The sequence below is a fragment of the Odontesthes bonariensis genome, chromosome 3, assembly GCF_027942865.1.
Source record: "Odontesthes bonariensis isolate fOdoBon6 chromosome 3, fOdoBon6.hap1, whole genome shotgun sequence".
Classification (NCBI taxonomy): Eukaryota; Metazoa; Chordata; class Actinopteri; order Atheriniformes; family Atherinopsidae; genus Odontesthes; species Odontesthes bonariensis.
In genome coordinates this window covers 37,990,294-38,014,405 of record NC_134508.1, presented here as the reverse complement: position 1 = coordinate 38,014,405, position 24,112 = coordinate 37,990,294, and the positions used below count along the sequence as shown (strand labels likewise).

The 24,112-nt window shown below is 39.6% G+C and overlaps 2 protein-coding genes across 3 annotated transcripts in view; both read left to right on the top strand.

The window, feature by feature from the left end:
• fer1l4 (fer-1 like family member 4) overlaps positions 1-7,232 on the top strand; it is a 31,613-nt gene extending 24,381 nt beyond the window's left edge. The window contains exons 42-49 of the mRNA XM_075461740.1: positions 48-229; positions 313-398; positions 482-580; positions 738-855; positions 2,213-2,336; positions 2,963-3,267; positions 3,680-3,780; positions 4,533-7,232. Of these exons, the coding sequence (XP_075317855.1) occupies positions 48-229; positions 313-398; positions 482-580; positions 738-855; positions 2,213-2,336; positions 2,963-3,267; positions 3,680-3,780; positions 4,533-4,713 (1,196 nt within the window). The 3' untranslated portion in view covers positions 4,714-7,232. The remainder of the gene's footprint in view (positions 1-47; positions 230-312; positions 399-481; positions 581-737; positions 856-2,212; positions 2,337-2,962; positions 3,268-3,679; positions 3,781-4,532) is intronic.
• Positions 7,233-8,208: 976 nt separating this feature from the next.
• The window catches only part of unm_sa1614 (un-named sa1614), a 27,847-nt gene continuing 11,943 nt past the window's right edge, over positions 8,209-24,112 (top strand). The window contains exons 1-19 of one of the 2 annotated variants that reach the window (XM_075461737.1): positions 8,209-8,681; positions 8,828-9,072; positions 12,912-12,984; positions 13,063-13,208; positions 15,365-15,439; positions 15,579-15,628; positions 15,834-15,963; positions 16,106-16,191; positions 16,291-16,366; positions 17,918-17,998; positions 18,070-18,167; positions 20,145-20,214; positions 20,738-20,825; positions 21,091-21,139; positions 21,891-22,063; positions 22,311-22,444; positions 22,932-23,023; positions 23,104-23,290; positions 23,929-24,014. In XM_075461737.1, the coding sequence (XP_075317852.1) occupies positions 8,947-9,072; positions 12,912-12,984; positions 13,063-13,208; positions 15,365-15,439; positions 15,579-15,628; positions 15,834-15,963; positions 16,106-16,191; positions 16,291-16,366; positions 17,918-17,998; positions 18,070-18,167; positions 20,145-20,214; positions 20,738-20,825; positions 21,091-21,139; positions 21,891-22,063; positions 22,311-22,444; positions 22,932-23,023; positions 23,104-23,290; positions 23,929-24,014 (1,820 nt within the window). In that variant the 5' untranslated portion in view covers positions 8,209-8,681; positions 8,828-8,946. Of the gene's footprint in view, positions 9,073-12,911; positions 12,985-13,062; positions 13,209-15,364; positions 15,440-15,578; positions 15,629-15,833; positions 15,964-16,105; positions 16,192-16,290; positions 16,367-17,917; positions 17,999-18,069; positions 18,168-20,144; positions 20,215-20,737; positions 20,826-21,090; positions 21,140-21,890; positions 22,064-22,310; positions 22,445-22,931; positions 23,024-23,103; positions 23,291-23,928; positions 24,015-24,112 lie in introns of both variants that reach the window. The other variant, XM_075461736.1, reaches the window with a different exon arrangement.

Genomic DNA, 24,112 nt, shown 5'->3' with positions numbered 1-24,112 from the left:
AGTGACAACACGAGCAGCTATAAAAGAAGTGTATTTGTTCTCTTCAGGTCTGCAGAAGAAGAACCAGCGGACTCCACATGAGGAGGCAGAGATGGAGGAGCATGCAGCGCTGAGTGTGCTGCAGCGCTGGAGGGAGATGAGCGAGTTCCTCCCAGGAGCTCTTCCTCTGGTGCCAGAGCACGTGGAGATTCGGTCTCTGCTGAACCAGAACAATCCTGGACTTCCGCAGGTAACCAGAATACAAACATTAAGGACAACAAGCTACTGGTTAAGCTAAACGTCATCAGCATTGTGTGTTTGTGCATATTGCAGGGTGACATTCATATGTGGGTGGACATGTTTCCCACTGATATTCCAGCCCCGCCCCCTGTTGACATAAAGCCCCGCCTACCTGAACAGTATGTCAACCCATAGTGGAGTGCATAATAACTAAAGGAAATTTAAAAAAACTTAACTTTAATTGTTGCTTTTCTTGTGACAGGTACGAGCTGCGTGTGATCATCTGGAACACTGACGATGTGTTTCTGGATGATGTCAATCCCTTCACTGGCGACCCCTCCTCTGACATCTATGTTAAAGGGTTAGATTTACACATACTGACCTTTTTTTGTTTTGTTTGTAAGGAGCAGACTCAGCTCAGCTCAGTTTGGTCAATAATCAGGCCCCGGTCAAAATCATGATAATAGTTAAGAGTCCCAGCTGTGAATGCTCAGTTTTCTGTTGTATTCTCTGTGCAGCTGGATAAAAGGACTGGATGGAGACAAACAGGAGACTGATGTCCACTTCAGCTCTCTAACTGGAGAAGGAAACTTCAATTGGAGATTTGTTTTCCGCTTTGATTACCTTCCTACTGAGGTACACACACTGTGCTGTTGCCTGGACTTTCTAAGGTCCACAGTTCTACTCACATTTGCACTAATGCTTCGGATATCATTATTGTCCTTTTTGAATTTTTGTCTATGTCTATTGCATTATCCCAAAATCAAAAGCAGTGTACTGCTTATTAAAAGTTGCTAAGAGACTATAACTAAGAGATGTGACGGATCAGTAGGATCAAGTTTAGCCGCTTTATCAACATTCAATCAAAATGTTCTGTAAATGTGCCGTTCCAACCAGGATGAATCATTCAGATTTCAAAGATCTTTCCAGTTGTGCCGCTCCTTTGGATGTTTGATCATACTCTGGCTATAAAGGACCATACGACGTCTAAGCAGGACTCTGAGTGTGATATTGATATTATGTAATATTCCACCGTTGAAAAATAAGTAAGTGTTGCGGCACAAAAGCAACTTGGTGAGGTTTGGGGAAGATCACTTTGGAAAAGTAAATACTTTCTGAGTGTTAGAGAAACTTGACGCCATGGTTACAATCATAAACACACGTCCATTACAGTGTTAATTACTGATCACAGAAATTTGATGCTGTCGGTTTAAAATGAAAGGTTATCAAGTTTCATTGAACCCATCCATCTATTGAGTTCCTCCTTATGTCTATTAATTTCAAAGCAAAGCACCATAATCTCACTAATGTGCAAAAGGTGCAACATTTTTTTAGTATCGTTCTTTTTTATTAGGCTTAAACTCGTTAAAAAAATTTAATTTTTGTTGCAGATTTTGGAGAGACTGAACTGTGTGCCCAAAAGTTGCACAAACAAACCAAAAATGGCATGACATGTTCACTATGTTCTGAACACAAGTGAAAACTTTTGGGACATACTTTGCTTACACTGGTGTTAAAATGATGGGACGCTGCAGATATAGTGCCTGAATAGTGGATGATACATCTGTTAACATCAGTGGTCTTGAAAACTTACATCCATAGATGAGATTTTTTCCCCTTTTCTTTTGTGCTAATGCACATAAAAATAACTCCACATGGGAACACAGTGTCACTGCATTTTGTCCTCATTAAGGTTGTGCTTAATGGCATTAAAGAAAGCAGATTTCTTTTTTATCAGTACAAAGTTTTTTGTTTTGTGACTCTATTCCAGTTTTCCCTGAGACTGTGCTGGTATATCATATGGAATTATGGGACCAACCACACACAAATGTGTAAATGAGGTTTTAGAATGATGTTGGGGCGAGTTCACAACCAACTTGCATCTAAATGACAGAATAAGTTGATTACCGATGACCTCTGGAACAGCACGCATGAATGTCAGATAGTATATATAATGATGAGGTCCAAATAATAAATCTCTTCTCCTCTGCAGAAAGAGGTGGTGTTTAAAAAGAAGGAGTCCATCTTCTCTCTGGAGGAGTCGGAGTTTCGTCAGCCGGCTGCTCTGACGCTACAGGTCTGGGACTACGACCGCATCGCAGCCAACGACTTTCTGGGTGAGACACACACAGACTTTACTGCACATACCGTAAATCACCAAAATATTCAAATTTACTGAGACACGCATATTTCAGTAAGAGGCCTCAATGTTTTCTCACCTGCTCTCAGGGTTACGCTGTATCAGTCAGATACGCACAGTTTCCTTTGACTGATTCATTCTGATCACTTCGCTGTGTTAACAAACTTTCGGTGATCCTAATAATTAATAAAAGCAGCTCTTAGAGTGAAACATGTTTTTACCAATATGTGGGAAACATGCCAAGAAGAAAACAAACTGCTGGAATAATTACTTAGTGGCTCTTTCAGGTTTGTATTTTAGATGATGGTAAAACATTTGAGTATTTAGCTTATAAGGCAATACATTACTGTCCATTTTCAATCAATCAGTTTTCCACTTAAGAACTTTTATAAACTTAACTCCTTCCATAGCTGAAAACTTGGTTATAGACTTCTGTGAAAGTTGTTTGTTTAATTAACCTGACTGTTGAAATTGCATATTTCAAAGCTCTGATCTTTTTAATTCAACATTTGTATACTTTTAATGATGTTGTAATAGAACACTACGCCAAAATTTACATTAAAATCTTCTTCATCTTCATCTTTCTTTTGTCCTCCTCCTCAGGCTCCATAGAGTTACGCCTCAGTGACATGGTGCGACCAGCAAAGTCCGCCACTAAGTGTACGATTGCGATGGCGAAGGATCGGGCCAGCCCGCGGTTATCCATCTTTCGGGCCAAGAAAATGAAGGGCTGGTGGCCGCTGATCCGTTTGAAGACGGCAGAAGACTTTGAGAAGGAGGAGAAAGAGAAAGAGGAGGCCAAGAAGAAGGGACAGAAGAACAAAAAGAAGATCAAGGACAAGCGAAGCCAGTTGAGACAGGAGGACATCCAGTACACTGACAGCCTGGGAAACACTTTCCTGTTAATGGTAAAAAAAAAACTAAAAAAAAACCGCATTAACTATATATCTGTTTAAAATTGAGATTTTAAACAGATATTTTATAATAATGATGACATAGTTATGTAGGATGTAAATGCCACACACTTGCAGCAGATGAAAAGACATAATAACTCTTCTTTAGATAGGAAAACTTTGCACAGAAAGTATTACAGTTAATTGAAAGTAGCTTAAGAATGATTAAAAACAAAAGGCAAAGTAGAAGTGGTGAAAGTTCAAGTCATCTCACTATTTTCTTTTCACCCAGGCCTCTTAAGGGCCAAGCCTTTATTTACTGCTTATTATTGGACTAACTGAAATTATTTGAATGTGAAGGCCATGAATGCAACACAAATGTAAGTACTATATGAAAAGGTGTGACACTGAAAATGTTTTTGTGAAGGGGAAGGTGGAGGCTGAGCTTCAGCTGGTGACTTTGGAACAGGCCGAGGCCAACCCTGTAGGGCGGGGTCGCAAAGAGCCGGAGCCTCTGGACAAACCAAAGTAACACACACACACACACACACACACACACGCACAAATATACTCACACTGTTTCAACTGAAAGTCAGAACTCAAAACTACGCTGTTTTGGACCTTTGATGCACAAAGTGGCAACAAAGACATCCAGGTTTACTTTATGATTACCATAACTGACAACTGAATAAGCTGCCTTTCAGGTAATAGCAGCAGTCAGGGTCTGGAACTCTTACTCGACTTACTAACCAGGCAATTCTATTTCTTTTGGCAATACATTTTATTTTTAGAAACTACAAGATCCATGATGCCATCAAATGCGTTGCAGATCCCAGTCACACCAGAAAGTGGGAACATGGCAAAACCTCTACAGGGCTTCTGTCATTCTTTAGCATTTCTGTTGCTTTGTCAGTGGTTAATTTAGGACTATAAGTATTTTATGCTGGTCTACTGACTGTCTGTCTGTGAACTTTCTCTTATATATGAGGTAGATTGTATATAAATTACAACAGTCTTCCTTTTTGACATCTCAAACTCTCTGTCCGTTTGAAAATCCCTTCTATTGAATTAGCTTTTTCTTGATTAGCAGTGTCAAATGTCACAAGTTTAGCTGAGCTCAACTTAAGGCAGATTTGTTTGCCCCTGCAAACACATAAGAAACTACACATTGAATGACAGTCTGTCGACTGAAATGAACTGATTTTGCTTTGAAGTTTGCTGTCTTGAATGAATTTCTAGAGGCGTAAACAAATGCAAACTGTCTCCTGTTTTCTCTCCAGTCGTCCCACCATCAGCTTCAGCTGGTTCGTCAATCCACTGAAGACCTTCATCTTCCTTATCTGGAAGAAATACAAGAAGTATATCATTGCTCTGGTCATCCTCGCCATACTCACGCTCTTCCTTGTTCTCATCATCTACACATTGCCAGAGCAAATCAGCACCCTCATTGTTAATGGATGAAGAAACCAGCTGGGATCTTTTTTATGTCGTTCTGAATGTCCCCGACTGTCTCAGGTTTACTGGTCCATTGTCATATATAGGAGAGAGTAGGTTTGATGAGCCAATGGGTATGTTGACCTGCCCCCTGCATCTTGGCACCCATGCACTTTCATTGTCTTGTAATCATTCATTTTGGAAACATCAATAATTTCTGCCAGACTGTAAAAACAAGAAACACACAGGAAGGAATGATAAACCCTAATTTTCTTTAAAACCTCATCAAAGGGCCAAACATATCAGAGGTAATGGCTGTCACATCAATGCCAGATTATCCTGGTCGAAATATATATTAATCTTGCATGATGGTAATTTGTCAATGCACAAAACCAGAGTAATAACTTAAGCTACATAGTTTTTTACATTGTTAACTTTATGAAAAGAAATATTGTCATTTGTAAAAGAAAAACTGTTTTTTGGATTACTTTCTCAAAGAGGTTAGCGATCTGTAAAATCTCACTTTGGATCCAGATTCGATCAGATGCTCACTTTACGCCCCAGATGATGCAGCTTACCCACACATTCACTTTACAAACTGAGCCAAGGAAAAACTTTTTTTTTTAGTGGCCATATTTTTAGACCCCTTTTTCTTAGATTCATTCTGATCAGTAAACATCCTGAACTTTGGTTGTATGCTTTCATTGTCTTATTTTCCCTTCTATTGAGGAAAAATGGCTCATCTTAACTCACTCTCCCCTACAGCTCAACTAGATTTTTATAGTACTACATCTGTAAAAGTGATGATGTCATAATTAGCCTGACTGCACTACATTACCCAGCATCCACACTGATTTCAACCAACACAGGGGAGGATAATCAGGGATGTATTCATGTATTAAATTAATCTGTCACCAGAGGAAATTACTGGACCTTAATTATATGACAGATCTTGATAATATATAATCTTACTGTTTAACTCTGAAACTCACAGCATAAACCTCATGAGACAAATCATAACCGTTCCTAAACTTAAACTCAAGTAATAGACCTAAAGTTTGTTTGTTATAACTGATTTTTTAAAATATTTTTGCATCTAAAAGAAATTAGATACATATCTTGGTTCAATGCACTGACTCAGACTTGATGTTTTCCAATTCATATTTGTACTAGTTTTAAAACAATCCTATTGAATGTTAGCTGCTCTTGGTGAATGAGAAAATAAATATCGATATGTCAGTACAAAGTTTTTCAAATTCAACATAAAATAATGAATAATAAAATATGCCTAAGAATGTGTTAAACACTGACTTATTTAGTTGAGAGATAGTTAAAGATGTAAAATCCTCAATAATCAAAAACTTTAAAAATAGTAAAAGTCATAATGTTGCATGCTTCATCGTTTTTTTTTTATACATATATTTGATTAAAACATCTAAAACAGCAATAAATCACAATACCCTGTGGGAGGAAGTTTGGGGATGTTTAATGCTACAAAACACCACTACATCTCACGCACATTTAAGAGTGTTTATGTGATTATTGCCTCTATTAACTCCTAATAAATTCAAATTTCACATCATGAAATTAGCTAATTCCAATACTATGTTTTCCATGATGCTCCAGGTTTGACCTGAAAGTGGCGCTCTGAAAAGGAACAAGTGATGAGAAAAGTAAATATTATGATCAAAAGAAACCTGGGAGTATATATAATACAGATGAGTGTTAATTAGCAAACTAACACGTGGCTTATTCTTGCTGTTCTCCACCTCGCAAATGGTAGCACATGCCAAAACCCTTTTGAACTCAATATTTTTGTTTTACATAGATTTTTTTCATTGTAAAATTTGATGTTGAAGCATTTTCTGATACATTTGTATGAATGAATGTGTGCTAGTTTGAAGTTAGAGTAATGAAGGGCTGAAATGATTTGATACTCTCCAGTTATTTTTTACGGTGTCAGTGTTTCAGTAGCATTAAAGTGAAAATAGATAAAAAATCAGTGAGTATCTTTTCTATCTTTAACATATCGGCTCAGGAGTTGCATCCCTGATAATGAGTGTGTTGAGGGCATCACATTTCATAGTCTTCACTGAGTGGACACTTCACCATGTGTTTTGTTCAGTGAAAGGGCACTGATTGTTGAATCACCTTTTCTCATATTCTCTAACTGTACGTTTTATTTCACTAAAAGGGCATCCAGTCCTCTTTAACATGTTGAACTTTGGGACTTTGGGAATGAAATTTGTATTTATATATTTCTGATGTAGGGCACCCACACACAGCATCCATCTCACTCCATTACAAGGACAAAGAATAATCCACTGTATTACACCTTTTTCACTTATTGGCACTTTATCATACTGCCTTGCTTGTTGGGGTACTTTACAGGAAACTACCATAAAAGGCCACTGTTTGACACAAGCAGAATTGCTCTACAAGGCACTCCATCTTAATCCATCCATCACTGATACAACCAAGAGATATCTTTGGCATGTTAACCCCTTAGTGGGGGACTTTTTCTTGTTCTGTAGAGAGATCCGAAGAATAAAGTGAAAAGCGGTATTCTGCCGTCAACCTCCATCCTCAACTTCTATCTGTGTAACAGGAAGTTACAAATGATTTGTTTACAGTACAGAAGCCAACTCTGATTATTTCCTCTGAGACTAGAATGATGAAAATGAGGCTGACCACTTCAGTCCAAAATGAAATGTCTGGAATTTCTTAGTGGTTTTTAAAAGATTTATTTTGCAGATATTCCTCAAAAGATTGAATCATTTGCCCTAAGTGAACTTTATATTTTTGTCGAGTTCTATCGAAAGGTTAATCAGTCGCTCACATTGTTGTGGAAGGATTTTGGCCCACTGTTTCTCACGATGTTGGTTCAGTTCATTGAGGTTTGCAGATATTTTTCTATACACACCACTCTTAAGGTTCCAACACAGCATTTCAATCAGGCTGAGGCCTGGACTTTGAACAATTAACACACTGATTCTTTTTCAGACATTCTGTTTATTTGTTGCTGTGTTTGGGATGTTTTATGGCTATGTGTCTCCACTTTGGTCCTCATCTTTGGTTGGAAGGACATTGTTCAAGAAGTCTGAGGTTGTAATCCTAAACACCTTTTTTAGGCCCATAGAAAACCTTAGAACGAACAAATGTGCACTTTCTTGTTCTCATCACTGCATTGCTGAAACCAACTGTGAAAAATAATTAGCTCAAATAACAATCAGCTCGTGGAGTTGTTTACGCTGCTGTGCTTTACAATACACACTGTAAGAGGATTATGATGATTATTTTAAAGAAAAGAAATGTTATTGCAAAGAAACTAATTTATTCATTACAACGCAGAGCTAAAGGAATACATTCAGCAGTGCGACAACATTTAGTCAGAGCAAAACAAGAGACCTAAGCGAAATAATAAGCGAACTATTACGTTTTAAACATCTTTAAACTCACTATAAGGTTGGTCATTTATTAAAAAGAAGCTGGTGTGTCTGAGTCTACCCAGCGTACCTCTGGGCTCGGTCAGCAGTGCGCGTCACCGCGCCACAGGGCTCCGCCGCTGTACACCGTGCACGCGCATATCCATGCGGTTTAATAAAGAAGCAAAAGCAGCAAAAAAGAAAATGGGCTGGTGGTGAATAGACATGACGCTGTGGCTGTACGGGAAAGCAGTGAGCGGTATCATTCTTTCATCTGAACCCGGCCCTGGTGTCCGGTGGCTCCGGATCTCCGCTCAGAACCTCCGCTCTTTGTCAGCCGGCAGAACCGCCGGGCGCGTCTGTGGATCATCTTTTTGAGTGAGGACGCTCGCCAGACGGAGGCTCGTTAGTTTTAATACGCCAGCGAACCGGCAGCGTTTTAATTTGAGGGTTTTTGTGAAGTTTTCTCTGCTGGGGTTTAATTTTCTGCTGAACTGAGTCATCTTTTGTTCGGAGAAAAGAGGCGCTTGGTGCTGCGGTTCAGTCACTGACGGAAGAATCACTGAGCAGGTCTTTAATTACAGTAGACATCTCCGTTAATGCTTCATTTTCTTCATGTGACCGTGGAAGAGTGGACACGATGCTGAGGGATTATGTCACCTTTGCGTTGTAGATATTTAAATGATTATTAATATTTCATTTATTCATATAACTAGTGACTCCGTGCGTTGCGGCTGGTGTCCAAGGTCTTTGTGTGGAGCTCAACTGTTTGTCCCGGACTGCGTTTGTCTGTCCCGGGTCCTGTCCAGTGTGTACCGGGGGACACAGGAGCACCATGCCGGAGTGCGTATCGGTGTCGGAGTTCTTGCAGGAGGTTCAGGACGACTGGAGTTCCCCCACCACCTCTTCCTTCACCTCCAAGATGATGAGCTGCAGGAACACCGTCTACCTGCTGGAGGAGGTCAGTCCTGAGAGGGGGGGGGGGGGGGGGGGGGGGGGGGGGTAGTAGTCTTTTAGTGGCAGCAGTAGACAAATGTTAAGTTTCATCCAGGCAGTTTCAGCACGACACATTTATCTGATGAATGAAATGAACCTACAAACTGCCCGGTCTGACCACGTTAAATGAGCTACCGTGGCCCCCTTTACAACCAAACACTGTACCTGTCCCCTTGTTCTTTGTGTACAGTTATGCTGTGTTGAATTTACTGCTGCTATAAAAATGTTCACCCTTTCTCACTGGTGAGCAACTCCGAATCCTTGCACATCTATAACACATCAGTAATACTGCTTGTTTTCTATGAATCCAGCTTGTCTCAGAACTGTGCTGCACCTGCCAGGATGGAACAGCTATACACGTATTAGTCTTCTTGGTGCATGGAGTATGGTGACATCATGCAACAGCTCTGCCACCATCAGCCTCAGTTGGGGCCTAATCAGCAAGGAACATCTGTATGGTCGCTTATAAACATCTGCGAAACCAAAATAATGTTAGAAGTGAACATATCTGCAGAATGTCTACTGCACAGATGTGCATATTCTTACATTTCATTTGATTTTAGTCAGTTTATCACTCCAGCTTGATAGTTGTGTATTAGGAATAGGCATCTCAGCATCACTTTCTAGACTAAAACCACTCTTCATATGTAAAATAAGAATTTGGGTTTAGGAAGACAGATGCATTTGGCGAACCACAAGGGTAAAGTATCACTTATCTGTAGCCTATAAATCAAGTATTTTGCTTGGGAATGCTGCGAGTTGACGAGTTCACTGCTGATTTCAGCACAGGGGAAGTGAGGGGACACTTGATTTATCAAAAAGGAATGGTAATGACTGTTATTTTTTCCAATAAAATATCAATTAAGCTTTCTTCTAATGTGCACATCCAGCATGTTAGTTTCGATGTCTGATGACTATCCACTCGTACCTTTCACTCCTCTATGTCTGTGCAGTCTCTTGATTCAAACCTCATATCCTCTGTACTTACACTTGCTATCTTGAGTGCATACTCTGAGAGCATTCACACTGATAAATATGGCTACATGTAATGTTAGAATTTATATGTATATCCAGAGGTTGTAATCCTGATTCCCTTTAAATAGTGTTGTAAAACCCCCCTCTTGTGGTTTTCACTCCTTCATAATTGGAAAGCTTTTCTAAAATCTTTGAGTTCATAAGTCATTTGCACATCTTCTTGTTGAAATCACGAGCTCCATTTACTGTAAAAGCGGCAGTCCAAGTGCTGAGTGTGCAATGCAGAACATGTCTCGTCCTCAGTGATCGCAATCTCGGCCAGTTAGTGAAATAAAGGGACCTCTGAGAGCTGAATACATTGTAAGCATTCAAGGTAACACAATGTCGACCTCTTTTGATGAATGCAAACTAGCTCACAGCTGGAGATATTCATCAGACAGAGGGTTGAATTTTTGTTATTTCAAAAAGTATTGATTGTAAATCTTGTTAAGGTTAGATGATATGGAAAAACTTTTCAGATGATTAAAAAACCCAACTGATTTCCAATTTAAGGCACTCGACTAACCAAATTTGGGTTCGGTGATAGACAAATATTGACAGTCATCTTGTATCTAGCCTGTATCTGCTTTTGTAGCATGACCTCACAAAACTTGCTTGTTAAAGCTGTAAAGGTCCCATGAATCTCATCTCGAGACCAAGGCATTCCTCATGTCAGAAAACTGCCAGAGAACACCATGAGCCATGACAAAGCTTAAACTTATGTGTGTAAAGATCCCAGCTCGAAGTCTTTAAGGGATTTGATGTGGAACTGTGCGGAGTTATCTGGTCTTGGAAAATGTTCCTAAACAATATTTAAGATTCATTGTGTTTATCATTAAATAATATTGTAAAGTAAACATATTATTTTGGCCACAACAGGAACCCCAACAACAAAAAGAAATTTCACAACAGGAAAATGTAGTCCGACAGAGCATATGAGGTGAACACTTTATTGTCTGCACAAAGTTTGCAATAAAAAGTAAAAAGTGTAGTTTTTGCATGAAAAAAAACATCTATTCAATAAAATATAATGACGAATACAAACCTCCCAAATCCTAGCATTTGTCACTGTTTGGAAGACGTCTCCACCATCGACTGGTTGGAGCTAATTGATAGATTAACAAAGGTTGTGGAAATTTAAATGTCAAGCATGTCGATAAAAATGCTTTAATTTTAGAGCTGCAGTGAAAGTATCTCCAGATATTTCTTCACTGTGAGAGTTTCTGGTCAGATAGAGCATATTTCCTTTATTTCTGATTGTTTATTTTCTGTTAGTTAGCCAGTTAATCTTTGTAGACAGTTTTTTGTAGCTGCTCTGCTGCTGTGTGAGGTCTGTGTATTTGAATGGGGAAACTATTTAAACCAGCAGGCAGCAGGCAGCAGGCACCCCCCCCACCCCCACCCCTCCACCCTAGTGGAGCTACTGACCCGAAGAATGGCCTGAAAAACAGACTCAAACTGCCCCTGTGCCCCCCTCCGTCCCCCAAACAGAAGTGGCATATGTTACCATGACGACAGATTACACACCATTATTATTCTTTGTTATGTTATTTAATGGTTACGAAGTGAAGCCAGAGAGGTGATTGTTAATAAGGATGCTACTTAATCTGCAGCTGGCATACTGGTGCTGCATTTAAGGAGGCCTGAGAAGTTGTAAATGACAGCTTTTCTGAGTAAATGTTTCATGCATAAAACCTTGTTTTGGTTACATGACATCACATCGGCTGAACTGTTTATTCCCATCAAATACTTTATGATAGTTAAATTTCTTTTTTCAATGATTTGATATTGGAAACATTTAAACAAATGAAGAGTCCGAGCAGCTCGTCCTTGAATAAATGAACACGGGCAGGGCTGAAACAGTAAATACTAGCTACCTATGATGAAGACAATTTCAATATGTCTATTAACAGTTGCTTTTTCTGCTGTGACAAGTCGCTTTCTGTAAAACAGGAACATTGCTGCACTTACATCATATTGTACTGTGTGTAGCAATCATGTAAATTTCCAAGTCATAGTTACTTCTTCAGAAAATTTGAGAAAGCTAAGCATTATCTTTGAGAGAACCTGGCATACAGAGAGCTTATAAAATCAATCAAACATTGTGTTTCACAACAAAGTGTGCTTTAAAGGAAATGAAACACTGAGTTGTGAAAGAACTGCAGCTCATAGGTTTAGTATTGAACAAACAGTCATTTTAACCCTCAGACTTCCAATTCTGCTGTAAATGAACCAAGACTCATTGTTATTAGGTTCAGATGATTTTACTTTGGTAGTGTTTACTGTTAAAGAGAACTTAGATATCTGCTCATTTGTGAGGAGCACCACCACAGGAAGACTGGGAGCTGCCATCCTCACTTGTCTGATGATTTAAATTTTTGTAAGTTGTTGACGTAGTAATTTGCCCCATGATTGCTTTCCTTTGACGTGATAAGAAAGAAGCATGTGCTCACACCCATACATAAGAAAGAAAGACAGACATCTCAGTAGGAGCTGCTGTATGAGGCAAAAAACCTCTGAGGACCGACACTTCTTTATCTCCTCATCTTTTCAAACCCAAAGCTTCAGTTTAAAACAGCAACATCCAAACCTGAGCTGCTTCATGCGGAGACTGACTGAGATGATGGTTTACACAAACAGGAATGTAGCCGACTATTGTCAGACAACAAAGCTCGTCCTCTGCGTGTGTGTTGAGTCAGCAGATGAATTACTGTCACTTCCCTTTAGACACACAAACACACACGCGTGCGGCAGATAACTCACATATGATTAATGCGTGTGGTTGTTCAGGCTCTGGACAGCGACCGGTTGGTGCTGCAAAAGATGAAGAAAGCTGCAAAAGCCAAGTACACGTCAGGGCAAGGTAAAGACACATGCATGCACACACAAATGCCTGGGTAATTACATCCTTAACCCTTAACTAACTCCCTTTCTTTTTCAGAACACGTGTCTCACCTGGAGCAGTACATTAACTCGATGGAGAAGCTCTCAGTCAACTGTCACTCAAACGGAGAGACGGAGGTTGGCTCCGCCTTCTGCCGCCTGGCCGACTTTTCCAAAGATCTTCTCTCTCCTATGAAGAACCTGGTGAGTGAGAGCAGCATGACATCACAGAGGCTAAGGGTCGTAACACTTGTACCTGATAAGAGCCGCAGGTTTTATTCAGCTGATTGCAATCTACAACTTTGCCACTAGATATCACTACAACCTACAGACTGTAAGATGTCATTAGGAAAACATTCATTTACTCCAAAATCTTAATTTGTTCATTTCAAATTAGAATGAATAAATGCTCTTTTTAAAGGAATGATGATACTTTTTAACATCAACTGGGCCATGCAGCTGCCATGCAGCTGTAGCTGTCCTTGTAAGTGCCTGGATGTGCTGGAGAAGAATTGAGTTATTTACTGAAGTATGTCCAATCCCCATACGCTGTGGAATGTGTGAGAGAGCAATTTGCTTTATTTACAAAAATAATTCATTGATACACCAGTGGATTTTGGTACATACCAAACCTGACAAGACAGCCTTCGATTTGAAACTAATATGGTCCAAACATATTTTCGTAGCTTTTTTTGTGTAGATATCCATGAAATACATTTGTATAAGATCTGCCTGGTGGCTAGTTTATAACACCCTAAACAAAGAATGAGCAGCAGCCTCCACCTTTTTTTTTTTTACTTATTAGTTGACCAGTCAATGCAATGAAGGTCTTTCAGGAATGGAGTCTTAAAGGGACAAGAGCTAAAAGTAACTGTTTCAGACAGAAGGGGAAAATAAATAATAGTAGGTTGTTTTTTTACATTATAATGTGTGTGGATGAAATTGTAGATGACGATGACCTTTTGCTACCTATTATTGTTCTTTAGTTTAAATAGAAAATAGACTCTTGGTCTGACCTTTGACAGCTCCTTTAAATTTGACAAACAGATCAGCTGAGTTGTCAAAACAAGCTTTTTTCAGGTAAGACTTTTAGCCAAGGTACAGCCATATCTCTGTCCCAGAGATGGTGGAAAAGATGGTGAAAAATAAATGCCTTTGTTTCCTCTCGGATCAGTGATTTATTTCATCATCTGCAAATGGTACAAAATGCAGTCGCTCATCAACAACGGGGTGTTATATGATGGTGGCCTCTCTGTATTTGCTTCCTGTTCATTGTAGGATCGATTTTAAGATTTAATTGATGGTTTTCAAGGCTCTAAATGGGCTGGTGTCAGCAGATCCAGAGGAACTTATACATGTTTAACCTTCAGCCCCAGGAGTCTTTGACTTGGCTGAAAAATTGAGGATTTCTCTGCAATTACAAACTATGTGTAAACCATCTTGGTATCAAAATAAAGCTAACACTTGTGAGAATTCATCAGATCAAACCAGATGTTCCCCTCCCGCTCCCGATACCGGAGGCTCCGGGGTTGAAGAGGTTAAACTAGAACACTGAGGTCGACCAACCACATGCTCTTAGATGTTCCAAGACCCTTTGCCTTTCTGTCCTTTTGTATTTGATCTTTAAAGCTGCCGTCGGCAGGTTTTCAAAATTCCGAGTCTAAAGTCGGTAAATTCGAACTGATACAACTTTCAGGTCCCTCCCCCTCTGTGGACGAGGTTGTGCACGTGAGTTCACACCAGTGTGCGCGCACACAAGCTGGGGGCAGACTCAATCTTCGACCGTCCTTTTCCGCTTCTTTTTTCCTCTTCTTCGAAATTTTGGAAGTGTAGGCAGTAGTTGGCAAAGGTGGAATGGGAACATTTGGGTTTTTCGGCTGCTGCGCCACTTTCGCTAAGAAGCCGATATCAATCTGGTCTCTGACCGGGAGAACTTTCGTGCGCGTGAATGGGGGGAGGGGGGCGGGCTCAATAGCAGCGTGTGCACCAGCTGTGATTGACAGGTAGCGATTCCTCCCCCCTAACGTGATTGGTTAAAAACAGCCGGGAGCGCTCGATTTTTGCAAGCACGATTACAGGCTTTAGAGGGAGCTACAGAATTCGGGATTTTTCCTAAACAGCCTATTTAATATTCTACTTCTAGAATCCCATGACAGTTCAAGCTAATATGACTAAAAAAAAGTTGCCGACGGCAGCTTTAAATTAGCATTTTTTTTGTTGAAAGTACCTAAATGTTTTTTGTAAATGAGATACACATCTTAAAAATTAACATTTTATTTAGTATGTTATCTAAATAACGTAAAGCAGCATGTAAGGCCTGTAATGACCTCTGCTTGTATGTTTTGTGTTTGTGTGTGCAGTTAAAGAGCATGCTCCACAACATCAACTTCTTCCTGGACTCTCTGGTTAAAGGAGACCTGAGGGAGGTGAAGGGGGTGAGGACTGCTTTCATACTGAGATGATCATATTGATTATTAGAATTTGTGTTTACATTGTGTAATGAAACTCACCTGAAGAATAGAAAGAAATCATCAGAAAAGGGTTCAGCAAAGACGTTCGTTTCCTCCTCTGTAGGATCTGAAGAAACCTTTTGACCGAGCATGGAGAGACTATGAAAGCAGATTGTGAGTTGTGAATGCATGAATCATTTGAGAGTTTAAATTAACACACGTATCTTCCATAATGGTTTTAGGGCATCCTTATTGCATGTTTGTGCTTGTAAAAATCCCTTACTGCATAATTCAGAAAGCTGGATATGCTCTTGTCAGCAGCAGGGAGCTGGTAAAACCGGCAGCATTCAGATGAATAATTCAGACTATGTGTGTTCAGCAAGCAGGTGGAGAAGGAGAAGAGGGAGTTAGCACGACAGTATGGGATGGTGAGGAGTGAAGTGAGCGGAGGAGAAATTGCAGAAGAGCTTGAGAAGGAGAGGCGGTCCTTCCAACTGAGCATGTGCGAGGTCAGTGACTCTACTTCTTCCTATTTGTCATCCTTCCTTCTTTATTTGTTCCTTTCCTGCTCCTCAACAACTTACCTTTGCAAAATGTGCAGCCTTCTTTCTGTCTTGTGAATGAACTCCTTTGTCCCTCTACCTGTCTCAGTATCTCATTAAGGTAAACGAGATAAAGACGAAGAGAGGAGTCGACTTGCTGCAGAACCTCATCAAACACTACCACAGTCACAACAAGTAGGAACCCCCACACACGAACAAAAACAAATATCCAGGCAGTTTGCTCGTGGTAATGTGCATTTATTGCATATTTACCATGTTTATTTGTGTGTCTAGTTTCTTGCAGGAATGTGTCTCCACCAATCAGAGGTTGAAGCAGTACATTGAGGAGCTGAACGGAGTGCTGACCACGGTACATTTGCTGCGGCCTCAAGAAAGCACTTGCAGGCTTTTGGCATAATCTTTTTGTAGAGTTTGCTGTCTTGCTGTTAAAATGAATTGATCACAGTTTAAAGTAGTTGTTGGTGATTTGACAAAATGCAAGCTAATGCACAAGTAGTTCGCAGAAAGAACCCCTGTCATGGTCATTCAGGGGCTCCTTATTTACATGAAAGACAAGCAGAAATGCAAGACTTTAAAACATAATTTAGGTTGGATTCAAGAAACTTCTTGTCATTAGCAAGTGTACATGTTGCCCTCTTGTCTTGTTGATTAGAGGAGTGACACTCATTAGCTAATTAAAGCTCAATGTTAATGCCAATGTTAAGATTACAGATAAAGTGCATTAAAATTGGAAAAAATAATAATATTAACAGTTAGTCTTCAGGCAAAGCAGTGAAAATAGATGTCGATATTAACAAAAATGGGGATATTGAGCTGAATGTAAATACAAACAGATTTTGCACATCTCATAAACTAATGTCATTCACAGTGGAACATAGAAAACATCAAATCCTGAAAGTGAGACTTTACTATTTCATGGAAAATATTAGCTAACCGTCGGGAATGTTGTTTGATTCATGTCTAATGTAGGACTCGAGCTGCTCACCAGTCCGGGGGTTTCTTTGTCATATTCTGCATTTTATGATGTGCCAAATGTTTTCGACTGGTGAAAGGTCTGGACTACAGGCAGACCAATTCAGCCCGTGTTGTTCATCATTGTCTTGCTGAAATATGCAAGGCCTTCCCTGAAAGACGTCATCTTGATAGGAGAATATGTTGCTGTAAAACCAGCATATACCTTTCAGGATCCATTATGCTTTTCCAGATGTGCAAGTAGCCATTTCCAAAGGCAGTAATGCAATCCCATACCATCAGAGATCCAGGCTTTTTGAAGTGTGTGTTGATGACAAGTTGAATGGTCCATCCCCTCTGCAGTCTGGAGATTCATGATTCCAAAAAGAATTTCAAATTTTGATTAGTCTGACCACAGAACAGTTTACTTCTGAGAGACTTTTAAGGTGCTCTTTTTACTTTCTATCATGTTACTAACTTTAGTTCACCTAATTAGTTGCAACATGTTCCCCCCAGCTGTTTAGAACTTCGTTTTCCAGCTTTTTGTTGCTCCCATTCCAGCATTTTTTTAGACATGTCGCTATCATCAAATTCAAGTTGAGCTAATATTCTTATGGGTTTATGAGATTTGCAAATCAATGCATCTTGCTTTTATTTAGATTTTACTCAGTGTCCAGACTTTATTTGAAACAGTATCTGTTTTGCACCACAGATGAATTTAAGGAAGCGGGTTCCTGGTTCCTATCCTGGCTGGGGCCTTTCTGTATCTGAGTGGGAGTGTGGATGGTTGTTTGTCTCGTTTGTCTCTGTGTGGCCCTTTGATGGACTGGCGTCCTGTCCACGGTGTACCCTGCCTCTCGCCCAATGGCAGTTGGATTAAGTGGGTATAGAAAATGGATCGGTGCATATCAGTTTAAGCCTGACGGATGAGCTCTTTGTGTGTTTGCAGGTGAAACAGCGCCAGGAAGAGGAGAAGAGACATCTGTGTGCTCTCAGAGATCAGCTGAGGCCGGTCGTCCACACAGAGCAGGTCAGAGACGCCGACACTGACTAACATTATATGGCTGTTCGACATGAGATTAATGTGTTTTATGTGTGTAGGACTCTTTACCGAAGCAGGTATACAGTATGCATCAGCTGCTGGGAGACAAACAGTATGGAACAGAGAGAACGGGATTCCTCTACAAGAAGAGTGATGGGTAAAAACACAGAATCACAAACTAACTCGTGCTGCTTGTATTTAATTTGCAATTTAATGTGAAACATGACTGATTGAAGCACCAACTTTGTACTTAGAATGATACTGTGAATTCACTCTTAAAGGGATAATCCGGAGTAAAATGCACTTTAGGTCAATTTACGGGATGTTGGGAGTACATACATTGAGTTGACATCAAAATCATTTAATTCTGATGTGTTTTGAGAATTTTGATTTGACCGTTTTCAGCCAAAAGTCGTTAGCCTGGAGGAGAGTGGGGCATATGGTATCGCTCTGGAAATTCACAATTTCGTTGCCGTTTTTTTTTACAAACATAGTCCAGTATTTCTTTAGAAAGCCAGGATAGGAACAAACACGCACCATAACTCCAAAAGTTTGCTCCGCTGTTTGTTCAACAATCTGCTCACACACCTCTCCTTCTTCTGTGATGGTCACTCCAGTCACGCAAAAGACGTCTTCCGTAAACAGGAGGCTAGGTCACGCGAGACGTAAGGTCACGTGACATTTTATAAAATTCCAACCTGTTAGTAAGCTAGGCTTTGCTGTTGCATACAACTTCATTTCACTTTCGAAAGAAATACTGGACTATGTTTGTAAAAAAAAAACGGCAACGAAATTGTGAATTTCCAGAGCGTGTTACTCCACACTCGGCGCTCTACTATACGGACTTTACGCTGAAGATGCCAGCTGCAGCAGGAGCATTTCCGGAAAGATACTGGCTTGATTAAATTCATTCTGGACTCTCTATCCGACCACATGAAGATCTCGGGACACTTCTGTTTGGCTTTAGGGACCCTCTACTCACTACCACGTAAGTGTTATGTTGTTTGGAGCTGTAGAAGAGGTGTAAAAATAGCGTTTTGTAGCGGCGATACCATATGCCCCACTCTCCTCCAAGCTAACGACTTTTGGCTGAAAACGGTCAAATCAAAATTCTCAAAACACATCAGAATTAAATGATTTTGATGTCAACTCAACGTCTGTACTCCCAACATCCCGTAAATTTACCTAAAGTGCATTTTACTCCGGATTATCCCTTTAAACTACAATTATTTGAAAACTTTGGAAATTATAAGAGATTATGAGTTTATGGAAAATTAAGCAGTTTAATTTATGAACAAAGACAATATAAAATAGTCAAAAATGACCAGATCAAAGCGACCTTAAGCTGAAAAACGCGTCTTCAGTGTTGTTCATCAAAGATAATTATCCATTGAGAAACTACAACACTTAATGTAAAAGTGACATTTACACACATCTGATGTATTTGCTTTATATTTTTATTTGTAAGAGTCCTGAAATGTTAAGAGGGAGAATCCTCAGAATTCAATTATTTTCCACAAATTTACTTGGGGGGAATTAACCTTGAAGGCTAATGTCAGGGAACAATTGCCTCTGTACACTACAAACACCAGAAGGTACATGAAACACTGTAAGATGAATGACTGCAGCTCTAGGCAAAGCATGAGCACATATACTGTATGTATAAGCAGCTATATTTAGGTATGCATAGAATAAATGAGTATACGCTAAATAACTGCATAAAAGCAGTGTCTTCTTCTCTCAGTCCTGCCATCTTGCACTGCGTTTGCTTTTGGTTTGCTCTTTGGGTTTTTGCGTGGCTTTCACCACAGCTGCCTCTACCATCTGCATGTTTGTTCACTTTTCTTAAAACCTACTAAGTTAAAGTTTGCTCTTCCGCTGGCCTGTTTTCTGCCTCCTGTGTCTTGTGTGCATTTGGGTCCAGCTCAAAACTGTCACATTTCAGTCCTAACACTTTGACGGTAAGCTAACTCGTAGATCTGTAAAAAGTCAAATCTGGTCAAAGTCTTTGAATTGAAAAAATGTCCACATTCCCAAGGTTTAAAACTCCAACTGGTCTTAACAAAGATAGATATATAGAGATATACCTTCAACAATTAGCAATACTGAAACTGTGTGTGTGCCTCGGTTTCAGATTGAGGAAAATGTGGCAGAAAAGGAAATGTTCAGTTCACAACTGTTACCTGACCATAGCACATGCTACAGTAAGTGTGTGTTTAATCACTTTTGTGTTTATTCAAAATTAAGATAATTAATTTTGTCCATCCCGATATCTTGTGTCCAGCAGTCAAAATAAGATAATGAAGGAACAGGTTAGGATTTTACCAGAATAAGAGACGTGTCTCCAAAATGTCTGTTTTCAATCATTTTCTATTACGTTGGTCAGTTTGGAAGCATGCAGACAGTTATAACAAATGCAGCAGTTGCATAAATTTTTTTCAGTCTGCTGAATAGAACAATGTGTTTGGCTGCAATGTAAAAAGAAAGACCAGCTGCTATATTTACTTTTGTATTAAAACACACCTGCACATAGATTAGCACCAATAATCCCAGATGTTGCTAAATCAACCAGTGTTACAATGTTTTGGTCAGATGTTGTTATATAAGAGCCCCTATGTTTGTTAGCTTTATTCCTGTTCTTTATCATGTAAGATTTAGTACTGTGATTCTTATAAGCTTTTATTTGCATGAATGCTGTGATTAACTGAACTTCATCCACCACTTCAGCCTAATAAACCTCCTACCAGGCTCAACCTGCTCACCTGTCAGGTTAAACCAGGCGTTGAAGACAAGAAATGCTTCGACCTCATCTCTCGTAAGACACATTTGCACACAGAAATAAATACTTAAGTGTGAAAGAGAAGTTAGGTAACTTTATACTAAACAATATCCCAGACTAGTGTGTTTCTTCATTTCCAGATTAAAGTGAAACACACATTTACTTGAATTCTTTTTTTTAGATGTAAATTGTAATTGTATGTCATGAATGTGATCAGACTATGAAAACAGTATCTGTATATATATTGACATTACACATGAATGTATATGCTATACAATAATTAAACTCATCTGTCATCCAGATAACCGAACCTACCATTTCCTGGCTGAGGATGACACCGAGTGTGTGGCGTGAGTCAGAATCTTTCTTTGTACTTGGAGTTAAAGAGCAGCTTCACTTGTTCTACACATCTGAATCTGTCTCATAGAGAGCATTGATGGCAATATAAAAAGATAGAAAAAACAGCCACGATAAAAACTGAAAAGATTTGCTCAAAAGATTTAACTTGAGTGCTATTTTCTGTCAAACTGAAATGAAATGAGGCTGCTCCTCATCTCTGCTTGAGGCTGGCAGTCTGAGCCAACTGTAGCTCATCACTGCTGAATTTCTGACACCCCTTTCCCATCAAATTTACTCCAGTCCTTGATCTGGTTCTAATCAGAATTTTTGGAACCTTGATGCTATCCAGTAAACCAATAAGGCTGCATTTTCACACATTTTCAGCAGAGCCACTGGAAATGTGCCATAAACATACTCACTAATGTTGTCTCAGTTCATATCTGAAATTTTGCTATTTTTTCATTCCAGCAGGGAACCAACTTTGATTTTGGTAAAAATGCTCATAACTGTGAAATCACTGGTTCACAAACCAAAGCTTAATCCGCTCCATGTGTGCGAAACAGGGTATAACTCAGCTGTCTTAGGTTGAGTTGCAGTTTTGTAAATGTTGGCGCTTTTGACGAGGAAAAATAATGCATAGGGGGAAAAACAGGAAGATATCTCAGATTTTCTTATGAGTCTCACAATGTTAAAGGAGTATAATGCTGATCCGATAACCTCTGAAGATGAGAACAACACAATAATGGCGCTGTTTGTGTTCAGATGGATCTCAGTGCTTAGTAACAGTAAGCAGGAGGCTCTGAGCATGGCCCTGGATGGAGGGAGGACAGGGGGAGGAGGTGTAGAAAGCAGTGTGGAGGATCTGACTCGAGCCATCACTGACGACATTCGCCGGATGCCAGGAAACAACAACTGCTGTGACTGCGGAGCTCCAGGTAATCTCCATTAATCAATCGATCAGTGCATCTTTTCTTTAATTTATTTGCATGTCCACATTTGTCTGACCACACTCAATTTAAGACCAAAAAAAATATTTACAGCTCTCCAATAAAAAACGACCACAACATCCCTAAAACAAATCTAAATGGATTTTAAAATGGGTGCTGGATTTATTCATGAATCATCTGAAAAAAAATCTTTTTCATTGTAAACTCTTAATTTGAGAATCGTCTCTGTCTGAAGATCCTGGATGGCTTTCAACAAACCTGGGGATCCTGACCTGTATTGAATGTTCAGGTATCCACAGGGAGATGGGGGTCCACGTCTCCAGGATCCAGTCCTTGAGCCTGGATAGTCTGGGAACTTCAGACCTGCTGGTAAGTAAAACTGTTAATCTTTTAACCTAATCTATCACATACTCAGGCTGGTGGAACTATTAGCTCCTTTTCCAAGTCCAACATTGTAAATTAAATAATCATGCTTTCATAAATCGTTGGCGAAGAACACAGGGGAGCACATTCAGACATGACACTATGTTTAGCTGCTGTCAGATGTCTGAAAAGGGCTAAAGTATAAATAGACTGTTACTAAATAAACCAGAGACAGATTCAATTAGCCATTCTTCTTCACAGCTCTGGTACGTAGCCTCTTTAGAAGGTAACTCTGTTATCTCTTGAGTCTACTTAACTAAATCCAGACGGGTGATGGATTACCCTTGAATTTTATGAGTTACATTTTGTAAATCAGGCAGCCTTGAATTTGTAGGGATTTGGATTAGGGATTTTCTTCTCCTCCAACATTTCCCACCTCATGAAATTAGTTTAGCAGATACAGTGATCAACTCTGGTTATCTGTCTCTTGCAGTTGGCCAGGAACGTTGGGAACTCTGGATTTAATGAAATACTGGAGGCAAATCTGCTTAGTCCATCACTGAAGCCCTCCCAGCACAGCCACATGTAAGACAGACACTCACCTTGAGGTTTTTAATATGGTAAAAAGTTCATATTTAATAAATAAGATATTTTATGATGTGCAGGACGGAGCGCAAAGACTTCATCTTGTCAAAGTATCAGGATGTTCATTTTGTGAGGCGGAGCCACAGTTCTGCTGCAGTGCTCCGACTCGGCCTACAGGAGGCAACCAAGAGCTGCGACATCTACAGTCTGATCCAGCTGTACGCTCAGAGGGCGGAGCTTAGCCAGCCACTGCATGCACACATACAGGTATGCACATACACTCATCCATTTTCTATCAGTAGGTGTCAAAACCATGGTGTGTGTGTATATACATACATATAATTGTACAAACAAGTGTACTGTGTGTGTGTTTGTAACTGTACTGTGTACAGTTATATAAATTATATGCATGTATATACATAATGCACATAGAAAAACATGTATATAAATAAGTATATAAAGTATATAAAAACATGTATATGTGCACATGTATATAAAAGTGTATATAGGCAGGTATACACACACACACACACGCACACACACATATGCAGATATGCACAAATGCATATTTGTACATGAAACAAAGATTAACACACAGGTATACACACACATATATATAAAGGTGTATACAGGCAGGTATATGCACACATAAAAGTATAAACATACACATGAGAAAATTATACAAATATACTGAGGTAAACAAACAAGAAAACACAGCTGCACACAGGTGTATTCACAGGTGTTCAAAGAGGTACACTCGCACATAAATACAAAGACACAACTACACGTAGAGGCACATACACATTTAAGAATAAAGGTAATAAAGGTACACACAAATCTCTACACAATGGTAAACATCTTTAGTAGAGCAGAGTACAGTCAGCAGTTTGTTTCCATGCCAACAGGAAAAAGGTGAGACAGCACTCCATTTAGCCGTCCTATTGGCTGACAGGATGTCACTTCACATCCTGGACTTCCTGGCTCAGAACTGGTCAGTCTGCCGTGATGTATGATGTTGTCACATCTCAGTGCGTGTTGATGTTTACACCTGCGCGTTTACTTTACTTTACCAATGTTTGAATTTTTTTC